At 47.0% G+C, this 18,931-nt stretch overlaps 1 protein-coding gene and 1 long non-coding RNA gene across 2 annotated transcripts; one reads left to right on the forward strand and one right to left on the reverse strand.

The window, feature by feature from the left end:
* Positions 1-10,035: 10,035 nt before the first annotated feature.
* On the reverse strand, positions 10,036-10,562 carry LOC137048387 (uncharacterized). Its single transcript, XR_010899395.1, has 3 exons — positions 10,496-10,562; positions 10,338-10,392; positions 10,036-10,172 (listed from the first exon to the last, which is right to left on the reverse strand). It is a non-coding gene; the product is annotated as an uncharacterized lncRNA (long non-coding RNA).
* A 1,237-nt stretch (positions 10,563-11,799) lies between these two features.
* LOC137047385 (uncharacterized) lies at positions 11,800-18,318 on the forward strand. The gene is made up of 3 exons (XM_067425019.1): positions 11,800-12,562; positions 13,632-13,753; positions 15,075-18,318. The coding sequence occupies exons 1-3, from the start codon at positions 11,800-11,802 to the stop codon at positions 18,165-18,167; spliced, it is 3,978 nt and encodes a 1,325-aa protein (XP_067281120.1). The 3' UTR covers positions 18,168-18,318.
* The last annotated feature ends 613 nt before the right edge of the window (positions 18,319-18,931 follow it).

The following is an 18,931-nucleotide window of genomic DNA, read 5'->3' on the forward strand; positions in this document are numbered from 1 at the left end:
CTAAAGGCTGCAACCTCTAGCGTCGGTCGCTAGAGCGTCTCTTGAGGTCAGAGGAGTGAGGTTTTACTTGCACAGCAACTACTACCAGCTGGCCTCCGTTACACTCACCCCCCTAAACCTCACTCCCATCCGGGTCACGGCACCAATGTAACCCCTACTGTTCGGACCGGGACTCGAACCCGGGTCCGCCGGCATGAGAGTCGGACGCTCTAACAAGGAGGCTAAAGGCTGCAACCTCTAGCGTCGGTCGCTAGAGCGTCTCTTGAGGTCAGAGGAGTGAGGTTTTACTTGCACAGCAACTACTACCAGCTGGCCTCCGTTACATCAGAACTGAACCGACGAATGGGATCTTACTTTAGAGACCAATCCTACTTCGAGTGTTTAAAAACGAGCCAATGAAATTTGGCATGCGATCCACGCATTCCACGCTCCGCCCCGCAGCGCGGGTATAAAACGGGAAGTGGAATGGTAGATCAGCGCTTTTCCTGCTGAGGAGCCGAGAGGTGACCGGACTCCTAGCGGAAGCACAGCATCTGGCAATTCGCCAGATGAAAAAAAAATCCGCGGTACCAGCTAGCCCGAAGGGTAGCTGGTACCGCGGAAGAATACACATATATTTGGTTGCCGTGAGGGAACCGCTACATATGGAACCCAGCCTACAGCCACGTTACACAAGCATACGGGTGCAGGCCTGGCGTCAGACGGTCCGCAACGTCTGACACCGGAGGGGTGACGGAGGAGCTCGACAGGGTTAGCCGGTTTCCCGGGGAACACAACTGGAGACGAATAGACGCACGTATCCGGCCCAGAGGGTGGGAGTGGCGTTTCGCAAGCCGACACTTAGAACGGGCACTTAACGCTCCTGGCCACTGGGGGCGAGGATGCGGGAAGATACCGGCTCTACACGTGAGCTATAGAATCTAGCAAACGTGTTAGGTGTCGCCCAGCCCGCAGCTCTACAAATGTCTGTCAGCGAGGCGCCATGAGCCAGCGCCCAGGAAGAAGCAACACTCCTAGTGGAGTGTGCTCTTACACTGAACGGGCAAGGCACGTCTTGGGACTGGTAAGCCAACACTATAGCATCCACTATCCAGTGGGCTAACCTCTGCTTGGAGACAGCCTTTCCCTTCTGCTGGCCTCCGTAACAGACGAAGAGTTGCTCTGAGGTCCGAAGGCTCTGGGTCCGGTCAACGTAAGCGCAAAGAGCGCGGACCGGACACAACAGAGCCAGGGCTGGGTCTGCCTCCTCCGAAGGCAGCGCTTGCAGGTTCACCACCTGGTCCCGGAAGGGAGTGGTAGGAACCTTGGGCACATATCCGGGCCGGGGTCTCAGGACAACGTGAGAGTTACCGGGCCCGAACTCTAGGCACGATTTGTTGACCGAAAGTGCGTGCAGGTCCCGTACCCTCTTGATCGAGGCCAATGCCGTCAGGAGCACTGTCTTCATCGACAAGATCTGAAGCTCACAAGACGCCAAAGGCTCGAAGGGAGGGCTCTGAAGTGCTCTGAGCACTAGAGCTAAGTCCCAAGAGGGTATCGAGGATGGACGAGGAGGATTTAGTCTCCTCATACCTCTGAGGAACCTGACGATTAGGTCGTGCTTCCCACAGACTTACCTTCTACTACATCATGGTACGCTGCTATCGCAGCAGCATATACCTTGAGGGTGGAGGGAGACAGCCTTCTCTCCAACCCATCTTGCAGGAAGGAAAGCACGATACTAATCGAACACCTTCGGGGGTCTTCCCGGCGGGAAACGCACCACTCAACGAACAGGTTCCACTTCAGAGCATAGAGGCGCCTCGTGGAGGGGGCTCTAGCAGAAGCGATGGTATCTACGACAGCTTGTGGTAGTCCATCTAGAACCTCTGCGTCCCGTCCAGGGACCAGACATGAAGATTCCAGAGGTCTGGATGCGGGTGCCATAGCGTGCCCCGTCCCTGAGAAAGAAGGTCCTTCCTCAGGGGAATCGGCCAAGGAGGGGCTGTCGCGAGGAGTGTGAGTTCTGGGAACCAGGTCCGGTTGGGCCAATACGGCGCAACAAACAAGACCTGCTCCTCATCCTCCCTGACCTTGCTCATCCTCCCTGAGTCTGTGCAAGAAGGCTCACTGGGGGAAACGCATACTTGCGTAGGTCCCGGGGCCAGCTGTGCGCCAGTGCATCTGTGCCGAGGGTACCCCCGGTCAGGGAAGAGTACCACTGGCAATGGGTCGAGTCCGGAGAGGCAAACAGGTCTACCTGTGCGGCTCCGAACTGGTCCCATATCAGCTGGACCGCCTGGGGGTGGAGTCGCCACTCTCCCGAGGGTGTCGGCTGACGAGAGAGCTCGTCGGCTGTCTGGTTCAGCGCACCAGGGACATGAATGGCCCGAAGCGACCTCAGCTGCTTCTGACTCCACAGGAGGAGGTGGCGGGCGAGTTGGAGCAGACGACGGGAGCGTAGACCACCCTGACGGTTGATGTACGCGACGACCGTGGTGCTGTCCGTACGGACCAGTACATGCTTGCCACGCAGCGGCCCCTTAATGCGGCGGAGTGCCAAGTGTACTGCCAGTAACTCGAGGCAATTGATGTGTCAATGCAATTGCGGCCCCGTCCACAGACCAGCACTGCATGCCCGTTCTACGTGGCCCCCCAGCCGGTGGCAGAGGCATCCGTGAATAGCACAGCATGCCTGGACACTTGTTCTAGGGGCACCCCGGCCCGGAGAAACGAAGTGTTGGACCACGGGCTGAAGGTTTGGCGGCAGTAAGGAGACACTGGGACCCGGTACTGACCGCTCTGCCACGCCCACCTCGGGACTCGGCCATTGAGCCAGCGTTGAAGCGGTCTCATATGAAGCAATCCGAGCGGCGTGACCGCGGCTGCAGATGCCATATGCCCCAGGAGCCTCTGAAAGAATTTCAGTGGGACCGCTGTCCTGCTCTTGAACATATTCAAGCAGTTCAACACCGACTGGACTCGCTCCTCGGTGAGGCGTGCAGTCCGGTTGACCGAGTCCAACTCCATGCCGAGATAAGAGATCCTCTGTGTAGGAAAGAGTTTGCTCTTCTCTCGGTTGACCCGAAGGCCCAACTGGCTGAGGTAACTGAGCACCAGGTCCCTGTGTTCGCACAACTGGTCCTTCGACTGGGCTAGAATCAGCCAATCGTCGAAGTAGTTGAGAACCCGAACGCCGCGTTCTCTGAGCGGAACAATGGCTGCCTCCGCGACCTTCGTAAAGACGTGGGGCGACAGGGACAGCCCGAAGGGCAGGACCTTGTACTGATATGCTTTCCCCTCGAACGCCAAACGTAGGAACGGTCTGTGTCGAAGGAGAAAGACACACGGAAGTACGCGTCGTTCAGGTCGATCGCTGCAAACCAATCCTGGGGACGGATGCATTGAAAAATGCGTTTCTGCGTCAACATTCTGAACGGGAGCTTGAGCAGGGCCCGATTCAGAACTCGCAGGTCTAGGATTGGTCGTCATCCGCCCCCTTTCTTGGGCACAATGAAGTAGGGGCTGTAGAACCCCGTCTTCATATCGGCTGGGGGAACCGGCTCGATCGCGTCCTTCGCCAGTAGGACCTCGATCTCTGACCTCAAGACATGAGCATCGCTGCTTCGCACGGAGGTGAAGAGGATGCCCCTGTACTTGGGCGGCCGGCGCGTGAACTGAATCGCGTAGCCGAGTCTGATGGTACGGATGAGCCAGCGAGACGGCCTGGGGAGACCTAGCCAGGCCCCCAGAGACCGTGCAAGCGGGACCAACGGCACCACAGACGTGCCTGGGGTGGGGCAGCGAAGCGGAGTACTCTGGCCCGACTCGGGAGGCACGGAGGCGGCCCGAAGTGTTGCCTGAGCACTCGTGGTTTGGACAGAGAGTGGGTGAGAAGGCCCGGAGGCGTCCTCGGAGCCCACTCTGCTGCCCACTGCCCGGAGGCAGGGAAGTGAAGCACTTCCTGAGTGCTCACAAGAGAGGCAGTGTGTGGGTGAGAAGGCCCGGGGCGTCCTCGAGGCCCACACAACTGCCCCCTGGCGACGGGAGGGTAGGAAAGGAGTGACAAGGCCCGTGGGCGTCGCACACTGCCAACCTGACCCTCTTGGGGCCCAGAGAAAGAGGAAACTGCTATTAAAATGTGAGTACCGCTGGACTCCGGAGAGCCAGTGGCAGAACCGTAACCAGTCAGGGCCCCCCGGTCCTCCTCCGGGGGGGTGGGGGAGGGATGCGAAAATCGTCTCCCCCGAGCAGCTCCTGTTCTCCCTAGCCGGCCTGTCTCAGGGCCGCGTCCCCTTGCGCTTGCCTGCCGGTTAGCGGGCCCTGGACGGGTTGGGCGTCCCTCGTGTCCGGCACCCTGCTCCTCCAGTGGAGGCTGCTGCTCGGCTCTAGCAGGGTGGAGGCAGACGCAGGAGGGGATGCCCTCGGCGACGAGCCGGCAGAGGCGCTGCACCCTGGTGCAACGCCTCCGTCTGCTTCTGGGCCACCAAGAACTGCTGGGCAAAGTTCTCGATGGCGTCGCCGAGGAGGCCAGCCCGACAGACAGGCTTTTCTTGCGCATATCTGCCAGGTTAGCCCCCTATTCCTGGACCACTAGTGTGGACATCGCCTGACCCAGGGAGCGTGCAGTAATTTTCGTCGCCCATAGGGCGAGGTCCAACACCGCACGCATTTCCTGCACAACCCCTGGGCTGGGACTACCCCCGTGCGTGCAGGACAGAGGGCAGTGAGAGAGGGAAAACAAAATTCATTTTTTTTTTTTTTGGCCCTTATGGCGCTCCATATTCCCCTCTCTCCGATGCAGCAATTGACATCTGTCCTCTGCCAGAGCCAAAAATGAAATGCTAAGCCCTTTTCTCTTTAGGATCAGCGATTCCATCTTCAACTACCAGCAGGCATGCAAGACAGTGAACGTGGCACAGCGCACAGCGCACTGAGCGCTCAAACCTCTATGACGAAGGCAAGGCGAACAATGCCCTGACGTGGTCGTGTTCTCATGAGAGAATCCGTACCACCCACGAACAGAGTCTCAGCATGCTTTCGATGCGATAGAGGAGTGGGGGCCCGAGGGGATTTACCCGGCGGGGAATCCCCACTGTAATCCTCAGGCCACCAGCGCTTATCAGCCAAAGTAGCCCTTTTGCAGTAACACTAGAAATGAACTAGATCGGGGGATAGGCGAAGGGACTCGACCCCATCTGAGGTTTCATAGTTTCGACCGCGTGTCTAGAGCGCTGACTGACGCACGCCAGTTGTTGTGACAACCACCGCTGTCAGCCGGCCGCTCGACGGCACACGGTGCACTGAACACTCGAGCCCTTTATGAGAAGGGGGAGATGAACAACGCGCCGACGTGACCATGTTCCTTTACGAGAACATGAATCACCCACGATCGCAATCTCACATGCGCTCGTGGCCGTCAAAGAGGACAGAAAAACAGTTGCATACCAGGAATACACGAATGTGAATGGAAACTGCTCTTTTAACGTGCTGAAACACTCAGGGAGATGACCGCGGCTCCACACAGTACAATCTGCAAGCCTGCGTGAGCTCTCAGTGTGTGTGTGTGTAAACGCCCAGCGAACCAACAGGTTTTTGAATGGGAAACCGCCCACCGAACCAACATGCTCTTTTAGTTTCACTTTTGCACGGTCTCTCACTGAAGTGCCGTATCACCCGCACTGGCAGTTCTCAGATCACTATTAGAAGACTCGTAGTCAACACTCTTCGTAGAAACAGCAATAACTGTTCGGCTCCGAAGTAGAAAGCGCTGATCTACCATTCCACTTCCAGTTTTATACCCGCGCTGCGGGGCGGGGCGGAGCGTGGAATGCGTGGATCGCATGCCAAATTTCATTGGCTCGTTTTTAAACACTCGAAGTAGGATTGGTCTCTAAAGTAAGATCCCATTCGTCGGTTCAGTTCTGACGTACGCCGAACGTGACCGACTGAAAGGGAACAAAGTGTAAGCTCTCAAGCTTTAGTACATTTATCAATGAGCATAAACAGCACATATGCACCAGTGTTAGCTCGCTGCATTTTTTTTCAGTCCATCAATCTTAGCTGTGCAGCTCTCCCCAACCATTAAACCTAGATTAAAAATACAAATAAAATAAAAAGTTGGATAACCTCATAGCTCTTTGGGGCGGTCATTGTTCAAAGCATAAAGGAGCCCAAACAGTGTGGCAAAGGAAATTTAGGGCATCTTCCAGATCCATGACCACAATCTCTCCGTCCAGTATGACATCCACATCCACAACATCATCTGGGAAGGCACTATCATGTCTGATGTCCTCACTCATGGTCAAGATGCCCTACATTAACCCCATGAACAATGTCTCTCTCATCATCAGCTGGCTGAAAATAAATGAGACAGAGAGACAAATTTTAAGTGGTGCTGTCATAAAATATTTTTTTTCAAAGAAACATTAAATACTAAAGAACAGTAATACAATAACTATGCAATATAGTAAATATGCTGAGCAAAATGTTCTAATATAGAGTTAATTTTTCTAGCTGACAGAATATCTTTTCTAAGGTAAATGTGACATGACATTGTTTAAAAGCTATTTATTGACGTTCATTAACGTTTGCACAGTTGAAACACTGTGATTAAATGAGACAATACACATTTCATACATTGTACTGTATCTTTAAACATATTCTCTGATGTTCATACATGTTTATTTCATGCTGTAACTACTAGTAAAGTGCAATATTCAAATGCGAAAAAGCAACAAAAACAACATTTAAAGCCACTGTCATATTCAAGGGTTAGTTCACCCAAAAGTGAAAATTAGCCCATGATTTACTCACCCTCAAGCCATCCTAGGTGTATTACATTCTTGTTTCAGACGAATACAGTCACAGGGGTTGACATTAAGCATGTTCATGTGCTTGTCCTTCGGACAAGTAAATCGTTCATTCACTTGTCCGAATAAAAAATGTGCTTGTCCGGAAAAAAGTTCAATATTTTTTATTTTTTTGTGTGTGTGTGCATTGTAAATATAATTTATTCTGAAGCAATATTCTCCCCAGTGTTCAATCAGCTTTGACATATTTAAATCTGCATATTTGTGATTTAAAAAAAAAATTATTGAATCATTTGAAATTTATGATATTTTTACCTTTTACAAAGGGAATTTTCCCCTTAATCTTATTAAATAAAGGCTCTGCTTCAGGTTTCATTTTATATTGTTACATTTGATCAATACATTAAATTAAAATAAGACAATATAAGGGCTGTTACCAATCAAATAAAATAATTTACACTGAAAAATTACAACTGCATTAAATAATGTTTTAAGATTTGTAGCTTTGAATAGACAAATAACAAATGTTGGAAAGTATGTTTAAACATGAAACTAAACCTCCAGTAGGTGACAGTAGGTGACCATCTTAATGAGTGAGCCATTGAGTCGTTCATTCAAACGATTCATTCAAACACTGAATCGTTCAGTTGCTGTGAGAAAAGTTATGGTTCTGCTGTGAACGATTTTCGCTGCTGAAATAGAACAAACACACTCAATATTGCATCTAACATGTAAGTGACTTTAAGTGAATGTTAATGTAATGTTTATGGAACCGTCATATGAAATCAGAGTAACTTTCTGTCGTGATTGTATTCAGGAAACAGCTTAAATGCTTGTGTTGTAATTTCTCCTCGAGAGGCTGCACGAGTGTCAACAGCGCGAACTTATCATCATTTCATTATTTATTATTATCCACTGTCGATCGGCACTTGCACTAAATTAATGCACAATCATTCTTGCATTTTGGTGATTCGCTAACGTTAGTTTATTTTTTGTTTTAATTAGGCTCTTGTCTGTCGGGCAAGTAAAATTATCTTTCCCTTGTCCCTTCAAAAAATCCACTTCTCCCAGATAAGCGTTAATGTCGAGCCCTGAATCAGTTTTATTAAAAAAAGTTCTGGCTAATCCAAACATTATAAATGGCAATGAATGACTGCCCAAATTTTGAAACCCAGACAAAAAGTGCATCTATCCCAGGGCTCAACATTAACGCTTGTCCAGGACAAGTGGATTTTTTGAAGGGACAAGTGAAAGAGAATTTTACTAGCCCGATGGACCTGATTAAAACAAAAAAAATAGCTAGCGAATCACCAAAATGCAAGAATGATTGCATTAATTTAGTGTAAGTGGCGATCGTGTATAGTATAATAGTGGATGATAATATATAATGAACTGACGATAACAAGGAAGGTCGCACTGTTGACACTTGTGCAGCCTCTAGAGAAGACATTACAACACTTCAGCTGTTTTCCTGAATACCATCATGACTGAAAATTACACTAATTTCATATGACAGTTCATAGCAAAAACAATTAACTAACATTCACTTACATTAACATTCCCTTAAAGTCACTTACATTTTAGAAGCAATATTTAATGTTTTGTTCGATTTCAGCAGCGAAAATCATTCACAGCCAAACCGCAACACGTCACAGTAACGTGTGTTACTGAACGATTCAGCATTTGAATGAATCGTTTGAATGAACGACTCACCGACTCACTCATTAAAACGGCCACCTGCTGCCACCTACTGGAGGTTTAGTTTGATGTTTAAACATTATTGGTCTATCCAAAAATACAAATTTCAAAACATTATTTAATGCAGTTTTAATTTTTCAGTGCAAATTATTTAATTTGATTGGTAACAGCCCTTATAGTGTCTTATTTTAATTTAAAGTATAGATCAAATTTTACAATATAAAATGAAACCTGAAGCATAGCATATATTTAATAAGATTAGGGGGGAAATGCCCTTATAATAATTAAAATATAATAATTAAAAAATAATAATTAAAAAATTCACAAATATGCAGATTTAAATATGTCAAAGCTGATTGAATACTGGTCAACATATTGCTTCAGAATAAATTATATTTTAAACACACACACACACACACACACACACACACACACACACACACACACACACACACACACACACACACAAAATATGTCCGGACAAGCAATTTTTTTACTCGGACAAGTGAATGAGCGATTTACTTGTCCGAAGGACAAGCACATGAACATGCTTAATGTCAAGCCCTGTATCCATTAGAAAAATAATCCAGAAGACTCCGGGGGGTTAATAAAGGTTTTCTGAAGTGAATCGCATTTGTGTAAGAAAAAATATCCATATTTAACAAGTTATAATGCAAAACATGTAGGCGGACCGCCTTCCGCATTCAACTTACGAAATAAGTGTAATGCCTCTCGAAGTTTAAAAAGGTTTACGCCACGTCCGACGTCATCTTCGCGTCAATTAATTTTTTTTACACTATGTCCGATGCCGTCGCTGCGGCAGTTACGTTTTTTTCCCCCTCTACATCCGACGTCATCGCCGTGCCAGTTACACTTTTTCCGTAACTTTAATACGGAAGGCCGTCCCGCCAGAAGCTACATATTTTACATTATAACTTGTTAAATATGGATTTTTTATTTTTTATTTTTTTTTACACAAACCCATCGATTCACATTAGAATGTCTTTTATTAACCCCCCGGAGCCATGTGGATTAATTTTATAATGGATAGATGCACTTTTTTTCTGGGCTTAAAAATTTGGACTGCCATCACTGCCATTTATAATGCTTTAGAAGTTTTTTTAAATATAACTCCGATTGTATTCGTCTGGAAGACACCTAGGATGGCTTGAGGGTGAGCAAATCATGTGGTAACCTTTTTGGGTGAACTTACTCTTTAATAATTATTTATTTTACCTGTATTGATTCAAACTCACATTTAATAATTTTCAAGGATTTTCATGAAACTTGTCTGTATCTGATGGCGATCTGAGAGAGAGACCATGCAGTGAAGCGAGATGTAGTTTCATCCGATCCGTAAACCAGTTCAGTTTCTTGTCAAGGAGCAATAGATAAAAACATTTAAAAAAAAAACATTTTATAGGTTTATTGACAACATGTTACAATGTTTACACTGTACAATGACTCATAATGTGATTGAATTAGGGCTGAATACTTCAAATTTCACAATTTGATATTATTTTAAATTCATAAAGTTAATATTTACCAGAAATTGCAGCAAATATAGTGAAACCGCTGTCTATCCTCCTCCAACCATTCGAACAAATAGACGGCGCGAGTTGTTGAACCCCTCTATGAACCCCGCAAGGTAAAAGCGTGTAGGAACTCTGTATTTCAACGGCTCTGGGAGCGCACAACACACACACACACACACACACACACACACACACACACACACACACACACACACACACACACACACACACACACACACACACACAAATATCATTATAAAACAATATACCGTCATAAATACACTTTGTACATGAGGTTAAACACGTAACTTACTTTGTGTTATCTTGGTTAAAAGTAAACTCCGTGTCTGCACTGCGAGTCATGTCCCCTGAGAGAAAAGTTTTGGCTCGTTTAAACGCGCACAGCATATACATATTGCTTTAAATCAATAAACTATGAAAAACAGACGGTAAATGAGATAAAACAATTACTTTATATTATTTCCCTGTAAAAAAGTTCTCTCGCCTCAGTCGCCTGTTTCTATCCTCTGCTCCGCACCGTGAGTCAAAGAAGATATCTCTAAGTTTAGGTGCACGGACACGGACACGGACACGGACACGGACACGGACACGGACACAGACACACACACACACACACACACACATACCATCCTACCACAATATAATGTTATAAACTTCATACTGTTAATGAGATAAAACACTATGCCGGTGTAAACACTACTCATTTGCTCAGCATTGCAATTGAATGGAAATGGCGTCTGGTCTGTCGGTCGGTGGGGGAGGGGATATGGTGGCGCGCGCATACAGCACTTGCATTTCTTGGATGTACGTAATAGACCTTTTACACACTTCCGCATTTTTTGAACGGAAATACGTCACTGATGTGCATTAGAACTTCCTGTTGTCAAAGCGGCAGATACGAAAGATGTCAGAATCAAAGAGCCGCAGTTTCTGTTGTGTTCCAGGCTGTTCGTGTTCCACCCAAAAACAGCCTTACCTTTCATTTCATTCGTTTCCTGTGGATCCAACCCTAAAACCTAAGTGGATACAGGCGATCCGAAGAGAGGAAGGGAAGAGTTTAAATGTAAAAAGAGATAGCACCTATGTCTGCAGCCGGCATTTCGCTCTGGATGACTATGTTGGTGGCTGCGTCATTCGTCGCCTGAAAAGTGGTGTTGTCCCGAGCCTATTCCCTTGGAACAATTATACTGCTCCTTTGAGAAGGGAGTCAGTGTATGAAAGGACCGTCAAACGTCAGTCTATCCAGCAACCCTGTGAAGAGAGAGACATGGTGGCTAAGGCAGTAAGGATGGATCACGACTACGTGACACACCCACCTGCAGGTAAGATTGTTCATAATGCGTAATTATCGCTTGTCAATATGTGTGTGTGTGTGTGTGTGTGTGTGTGTGTGTGTGTGTGTGTGTGTGTGCAGGTTAGTGCGTGCGCGCGCCTGCCTGCGAGTGAGTGAGTGACTGAGTTAATGTGTGCGTGTGTGTGCGTGTGTGTGTGTGTGTGTGTGTGTGTGTGTGTGCGCGCGTCTGTGAATGTGACTGTGCGTGTGTGTATGAGTGAGTGTGCGTGCGTGGTTGTGTATGTGTAGCATTTATAATATATTAAAGATATATGATATAATATAATTTTAATTTATTTTTAGCTTTACAGGTGCTCTGGATGAGGCTTTAGATTACATACATGATTTAGAAGCCATGTTCAAAAACACTGACCTACCACCCCCTACTCTCTTCAGTCGATATTGTACTTCGGTCGACCAAATGCGGTTCTACACCAAATTCCCATCTGAGAGTGTTTTTACAATTTTTTGGGAGTCAATTGCACCATCTGCCCTCAGACTGGTGTACTGGACCAAAGCAAATAGGGCAGGTGAGGAAGGCTGCCAAGATCCCAGCCCACCACGCATCATGCCATTAATAGACGAGTTCTTGATGTACTCCATGCGGGTTGCTGTTGGCATGAAGGAGCAGCTCATTGCTGACATGTTTAATGTGAGCATTGCCAGGGTCAGCAGGGTTACCATTACCTGGGCCAATTATCTGTTTATGATGCTGGGCTCACTTCCCATCTGGATAAGCAGGGAAAAGGTTAAATCCACTATGCCCCTTAAATTCCAGAGGTACTGTCCCAATGTCAGAGTGATACTGGACTGCACAGAAATTGCCCTGGAGACAGCCTCATCCCTGACCTTGCAGTCAGAAATCTTTTCAAACTATAAAAACAGGACGACATTGAAAGGGCTGATTGGAGTTGCTCCTAATGGTTTGGTGACATTCGTCTCACCCCTGTACACTGGGTGCATCTCTGATAAGGAGATCACCAGGATCAGTGGACTCCTTCCCTTGCTGGAGCCAGGAGACGACATCATGGCAGATAAAGGGTTCCACATTCAAGACCTCCTTGCTGACGTTGGAGCTAATCTCATCATTCCACCTTTTAAGCGTTCAGCTCAATTTAGCAAGGAGGAAACAGAACAAACCCAAGCCATTGCCCGCCTCAGAATTATAGTGGAGAGAGTGATCGGTAGGGTAAAGTCTTTTCACATCTGGGACTCTCCTGTGCCGCTCACACTGATTGGCAGTGTGAATCAGATGTGGCTTAACTGCTGTGTTTTAGCCAATTATCAAGGACCTTTTTATTTTGAAGAGTGAATGAATTGATATTTTGTATAATGTGTTAATGGTATGTAAATAATTTAGTTAAACATCAAATTAAATATAATTGGTATATTCTTAATATTTGTCTGTTGAAACGTGACTTTGATTTCACTAAAACATCAAATGAACAAATTAAAACAATTTTGGTCAAAATGATACATCCTTTAATTTTTTGGTATGTGTAACATCAACTGATAAATAACAACTTATTCAATAAATAATATGAAACATTTACAATAGAAAATAGCATTAAAGTTTATCAACAGTAAAACAGAAGGAAAAACTGATTGGTAAAGACATTACTGGAATTTTAGGTATGCATTCATGTATGTGCTATAATAATATAGATCTAATTTCTCTTTCATTTCCGCTATGAATGAATAATCACGCCAAATTCTTTCCACAGTTAAATTTGATAGGGTGTCTGTAGCAAAATCACACCACGTCTGTGGGCTGTACCTGGCTTAATTTGCTTCCAGATGCCATCATATATGGATCTGGAAGTGGTCCTAGACAAAAGACCAAAGAGGTGCACAAGATTATTGGTCACACAAAAGAAAAGTTAGACATGAGTGCCTTACTAGATTTATATTTTATTCAAAAAAAAAAATAAACCAAAAAAATAACAACTCACGAAGCAACAATCAAACAGTAAACAAATGAATCACCTGTGTAAGCCTGGTACAGTGTGGACCTCAGAGCGTTCTTGCCCACTGTTTTGGGCTCTCACCACCAGCTCACAAGCAGGTTCAGGATGGATTCCCTTAAAAGTAAAAGACAAAGAGCAGTTTCAGTCAGTAGTCACTACTAGGGGTGATTTTAAAATAATGTACAGTTGTTATAGATACGCATCAGTTCTTAAATCATAATGACATGTTTATCACAAACCTACCTGTGTTCTTGGTCTGTGCCATTTTTGCAAGTCTCTTGTGCAGGCCAAGGGGAGGGGGACAGCTTGCAGACCCAGCTGCGAATAGTGTGCGGTCTGGTACAGGATGGCAACAATGTGGTTGCAGAATCCTTTACCAGCCGCATAACTGCAGGAAAAGGTTTTCAGGTCGGAACTTTCTGCCTCCAGTGATATCTAGACACAATAACAAATAGGTTACACTGAAGTCATACTTATGCTGTCATATCAATGTTAGCAATAACATGAATTATAACTTTCAGTAGGGTGACCAGATATGAGTTGGTAAAAAAATAGCAGTAAAGAGAGTTGGTGAGTTATTTCATCGAGAGTAATGGGTGTGCAGAATGCAAATGCAAATATGATTACATTTTATATATATTTTACATTATATATATATATATATATATATATATATATATATATATATTAGGGGTGTAACGATACGCGTATTCGTATTGAACCGTTCAGTACGAGGCTTTCGGTTCGGTACGCGGTACGCATTATGTACCGAACGGTTCTTGGACTAATTAATTAGATTTGGAAAATAAAAAAATGTGTGAAATATAATAATATGCGTTCAACAATGTAGCCCAATAACCAAAACGACATAACAGGCAATGCCCCTGACACCGCCGAAGTGAAAGAAAAAAAAAAACACCAAATATGTTTTAGGCTGCTCAGTCAGGTGCTCGCTTACTCAGTAGGCTACGCGCTGAATGGCAATTGCGTTTAACAAACCAGAAATAGAAGATCCTCCAATAACCAACAGGTCTGGTGTCTTGGGTGAACTTTGGATTCTTGGTAAGCTATGATGGTGTTGGCAAGAGTGATGGATTAAAAAACAACGTTTTTTACGGTCTTTACGCCGACAACAAGACGATAAAAAGGAGAAACAGCCACAAACTTTCCCACAAACTATCCCCGCAGCATTTAGACAGACATTTCCAACTTATTCAAATGGCAAAAGACATCACCGCGGCGAGTGGTCCATTTATAGCCGCGGATATGAGACCTAACGCCCGTTTCACACATACTCCGTCTGCAGTGCGTGTGCGGTGCGTATTTTTTTCCGTACCCATGTTAACGGATGACAGCTTTCAAACTGCACGCGGGTGCTGTCCGTCAGTCTGTTCCAGGAGTGTTGCGTCTGCAGCAGTGCACGGATCGTTTTCGTACCGAGTCTATTTTTTGCTGCGCTGCGTTGCTGCATTAAAGCGACAGAAGATCGTTCGCATTAAAATAAACATGTACTGACGCGAAAATCTAGTAATTTCACCACAGATGCATCTCATTTAAAATATACTCTTGTTTCAAAGTCAACACATGGCTTTTTTTTCTCAAGTAAAGCAACAAAACGACACCTTACCTGGCATTTAGGTTAAAAAAAAGTGCCATAATGGAGAGCACTCCTACTTTCTTGGAGGTGAAAAGCAAAGTTCTTTTTGACCTGCAGGATTTCTTTTAAAAGGGTGTAACGCAGGAGGAGCTAGGCCCGGAGTCAAACCACAGCGCCCAGAACCTCCGTGTGACACAGGCCCCAAAACCATGCAGAACATCAGAACATCGGCGGGTAAAATGGCCCCAAGCGAACAAGGAGAAGGAGTGGCTCCAGTTTGATGAAGACGTTGATACCATCTTGGAAGCAGGAGTCAAGGGTGATGCTGACCGACGCCTCCTGACAATGACTACCATCATCATCAGCCTAGCAGCTGAGAGATTTGGGCTGGAGGAGAAGAAAGTAGTGAACCTCCCTTACACTATGAACAACAGGGCGCACAAGATCCACCACCTTAGGCAAGAGCTGAAGAGTCTGAGGAGGAAGTTTAAGGAGGCGAGGGAGGAAGAGAGGGGTCCTCTAGCAGAGTTGCGTGTCATCCTTCGTAAGAAGTTAATGACTCTGAGGAGAGCGGAGTGGCACAGGAGGAGGAGGAAAGAGAGGGCCAGGAAGCGGGCTGCCTTTATAGCGAATCCCTTTGGCTTCACAAAGCAGCTACTTGGCAAGAAGCGGAGTGGCCGGCTTACCTGCTCCAAAGTTGAGATCGATCGTCACCTCAGAGACACCTTCTGTGACAGATCCAGGGAACAAGATCTGGGGCACTGCCAGCACCTGATTGATCCACCTGCACCAACTCTGGACTTTGACGGAAAGGAGCCCAGCTGGAAGGAGATCCAGGAGGTGATCAAAACGGCCAGAGCAAGTTCAGCTCCAGGACCTAGTGGGGTACCTTACAAGGTTTATAAGAACTGCCCGAAGCTACTCCACAGACTCTGGAAGATACTGAAGGTCATATGGAGGAGGGGAAAGGTTGCTCAGCAGTGGCGGTTTGCAGAAGGGGTGTGGATTCCAAAGGAGGAAGAGTCAAAGACCATCGACCAGTTCAGAAACATCTCACTGCTCAGTGTTGAGGGCAAGATATTCTTCAGCATTGTTGCTAGGCGGCTGACCGACTTCCTCCTGAGGAACTCGTACATCGATACGTCGGTCCAGAAAGGAGGGATCCCAAAGGTGCCGGGATGTCTGGAGCACACAGGCGTGGTCACACAGCTGATCAGGGAAGCCCGGGAGAATAAGGGAGACCTGGTGGTGCTGTGGTTGGACCTTACAAACGCCTATGGGTCCATACCCCACAAACTGGTTGAGGAGGCCTTGCGCCGGCACCACATCCCAGACAAGTTTAGAGACCTTGTTCTGGACTACTATGGCAGTTTCAGTCTCAGAGTCTCTGCAGGGTCTACAACATCAGACTGGCACAGGCTTGAGAAGGGAATTATCACTGGATGTACAATTTCAGTGATATTATTTGCACTTGCCATGAATATGCTGGTAAAGTCTGCAGAGGCCCAGTGCAGAGGTCCCCTCACCAAGTCGGGTATTCGCCAGCCGCCCATTAGGGCTTTTATGGATGACCTGACGGTGACGACACCACACGTACCAGGGGGCAGGTGGATCTTGAAGGGCTTGGAAGAGATGACATCCTGGGCGCGCATGTGCTTCAAGCCAGCAAAGTCTAGAGCTCTAGTGTTGAAGAAAGGAAAGGTTTCCAACAAGTTCAGCTTTACACTCGGCAAGACCCAGATACCATCAATCACTGATAAACCAGTGAAGAGCCTGGGAAAGGTGTTCGACTGCAGCCTGAAGGACACGGCAGCCATCCATGCAACCAACATTGAACTGGAGGGCTGGCTGGCTGCAGTAGACAAGTCAGGCCTACCTGGCAAGTTCAAGGCCTGGATTTACCAACATGGCATCCTCCCACGGATTCTCTGGCCCCTCCTGATTTATGAGGTTCCAATCTCCACCATCGAGGGCTTTGAGAGGAGAGTCAGCAGGTTTCTACGGAAGTGGCTGGGCCTACCTCGAAGCCTGAGCAGCATTGCTTTGTATGGCCAGAACAATAAGTTGAAGCTCCCCATCAGCGGCCTGAGTGAGGAGTTTAAGGTGGGCCGGGCCAGGGAGGTGCTGCAATACAGAGAGTCACTAGACCCGATGGTCTCCCAGGCTGGGATCGAGGTGAGGACAGGGCGGAAGTGGAGGGCAGTAGCGGCGGTGGATGAGGCTGAGTCACGGCTACGGCACAGGTCATTGATAGGAGCAGTGACTCATGGAAGAGCTGGGCTGGGTAGCGGCACAACACCTCGCTACAATAAGGCACAGGGGAAGGACAGGAGAGCACTGGTGCAGCAAGAGGTGCGAGTAGCAGTAGAGGAGGAGCGGGCCAGCAGGATGGTTGGAATGCGGCAGCAGGGAGCCTGGACAAGATGGGAGAATGCAGTGGACCGTAAAGTCACATGGGCGGAGCTGTGGAAAGCAGAACCCCATCGCCTACGGTTCCTGATCCAGGCTGTCTACGATGTACTACCAAGCCCATCCAACCTGTTCAACTGGGGATTGGTGGAGTCGCCAGCCTGCACACTCTGCCTGAGGAGGGGGACTCTGGAGCACATCCTAAGCTGCTGTCCAAAAGCACTGGGCGAAGGGCGCTACCGTTGGCGTCATGACCAAGTCTTGAAAGTCATAGCAAATACCATCAGCTGTGGAATTGACCACTGTAAGCGCCTCCGCCCAGTGAAGAACACTATTGCTTTTGTCCGGGCTGGGGACAAGCCACCACTAGCGGCCAGGGCCACCTCATCAGGGCTGCTAGCAACAGCACGAGACTGGGAGTTGAAAGCTGACCTGGGGAAGCAACTGAAATTCCCAGAAGCTGTCGCCACCTCAACATTGCGGCCTGACATGCTACTCATCTCAGAGACCTCTAAGCAGATCGTTCTCCTTGAACTTACCGTACCCTGGGAGGACCGTATTGAGGAGGCCAATGAGAGAAAGAGGGCAAAATACGCTGAGCTAGTGGAGGAGTGCCGGAATAATGGTTGGCGAGCACGGTGTGAGCCCATTGAGGTTGGATGTAGAGGGTTTGCTGGCCAGTCTCTCTGCAGGGCCTATAACATCCTGGGCATCAAAGGGGCCAGTAAGCGAAGGGCCATTAAGGAGGTCACAGAGTCAGCAGAAGTTGCCTCAAGGTGGCTGTGGATAAAGAGAGGAGAACCATGGGTGGGGTAGGGCTACCTGGACACAAGCTAGGGCCTGATCAACCCCGGCTGGGTCGCCTGGGTGAGAGTGTATGATGCTTGAAAGACCCGAAACACTCCGTGACCCCAGGTAACATCACTGAGGATGTGTCCAGGGTGCATCAAGGTGATGTATGTGATAAGTAAGTAAGGTAAAAACGAAAGTAAAGACTAGAGTCGGCTGTTTTTGAATAGACTATTGTAAGTTTCTAATTTAAAATGTTTGTGTTTTAAGGCTATAAACTATGTTTAAATGTTTTGCCACTTGTGTGAGCTAAATCTAAAGTATATAAATATGAATAAATGAATTTAATAAAATGTTGTTTAAATGTAGTAGGCTACGTAACCTGACTTCTATTAAAGAGTAAACAAAGAAAATTGGAATTCTGACGAGGCATGTTCAGTTCAGTGATATGCAACAGCGGATCAGTTGCAAACTCAGCATATGTAAAGCACTACAGGGTGTGGGGCTCCTGCAACGCACACGCAACGCAACACGCACCGCACTAATGTCTTATTCCTGTAACTACATAGAAGATGGGTAAAATCATAGAACAACAAAAAATCATACTTTGTTAGTTTTAATAAAATAATAATAAAAAAAGGCAATTTCTGCCAATTTTTTCTTTTTGCTGTATCTAAAACATACCGAACCGTACCGAACCGAACCGTGACACCAGTGTATCGTATCGAACCGAACCGTGAATTTTGTGAACCGTTACACCCCTAATATATATATATATATATATATATATA

The sequence above is a fragment of the Pseudorasbora parva genome, chromosome 19 (assembly GCF_024679245.1).
Source record: "Pseudorasbora parva isolate DD20220531a chromosome 19, ASM2467924v1, whole genome shotgun sequence".
Classification (NCBI taxonomy): domain Eukaryota; kingdom Metazoa; phylum Chordata; class Actinopteri; order Cypriniformes; family Gobionidae; genus Pseudorasbora; species Pseudorasbora parva.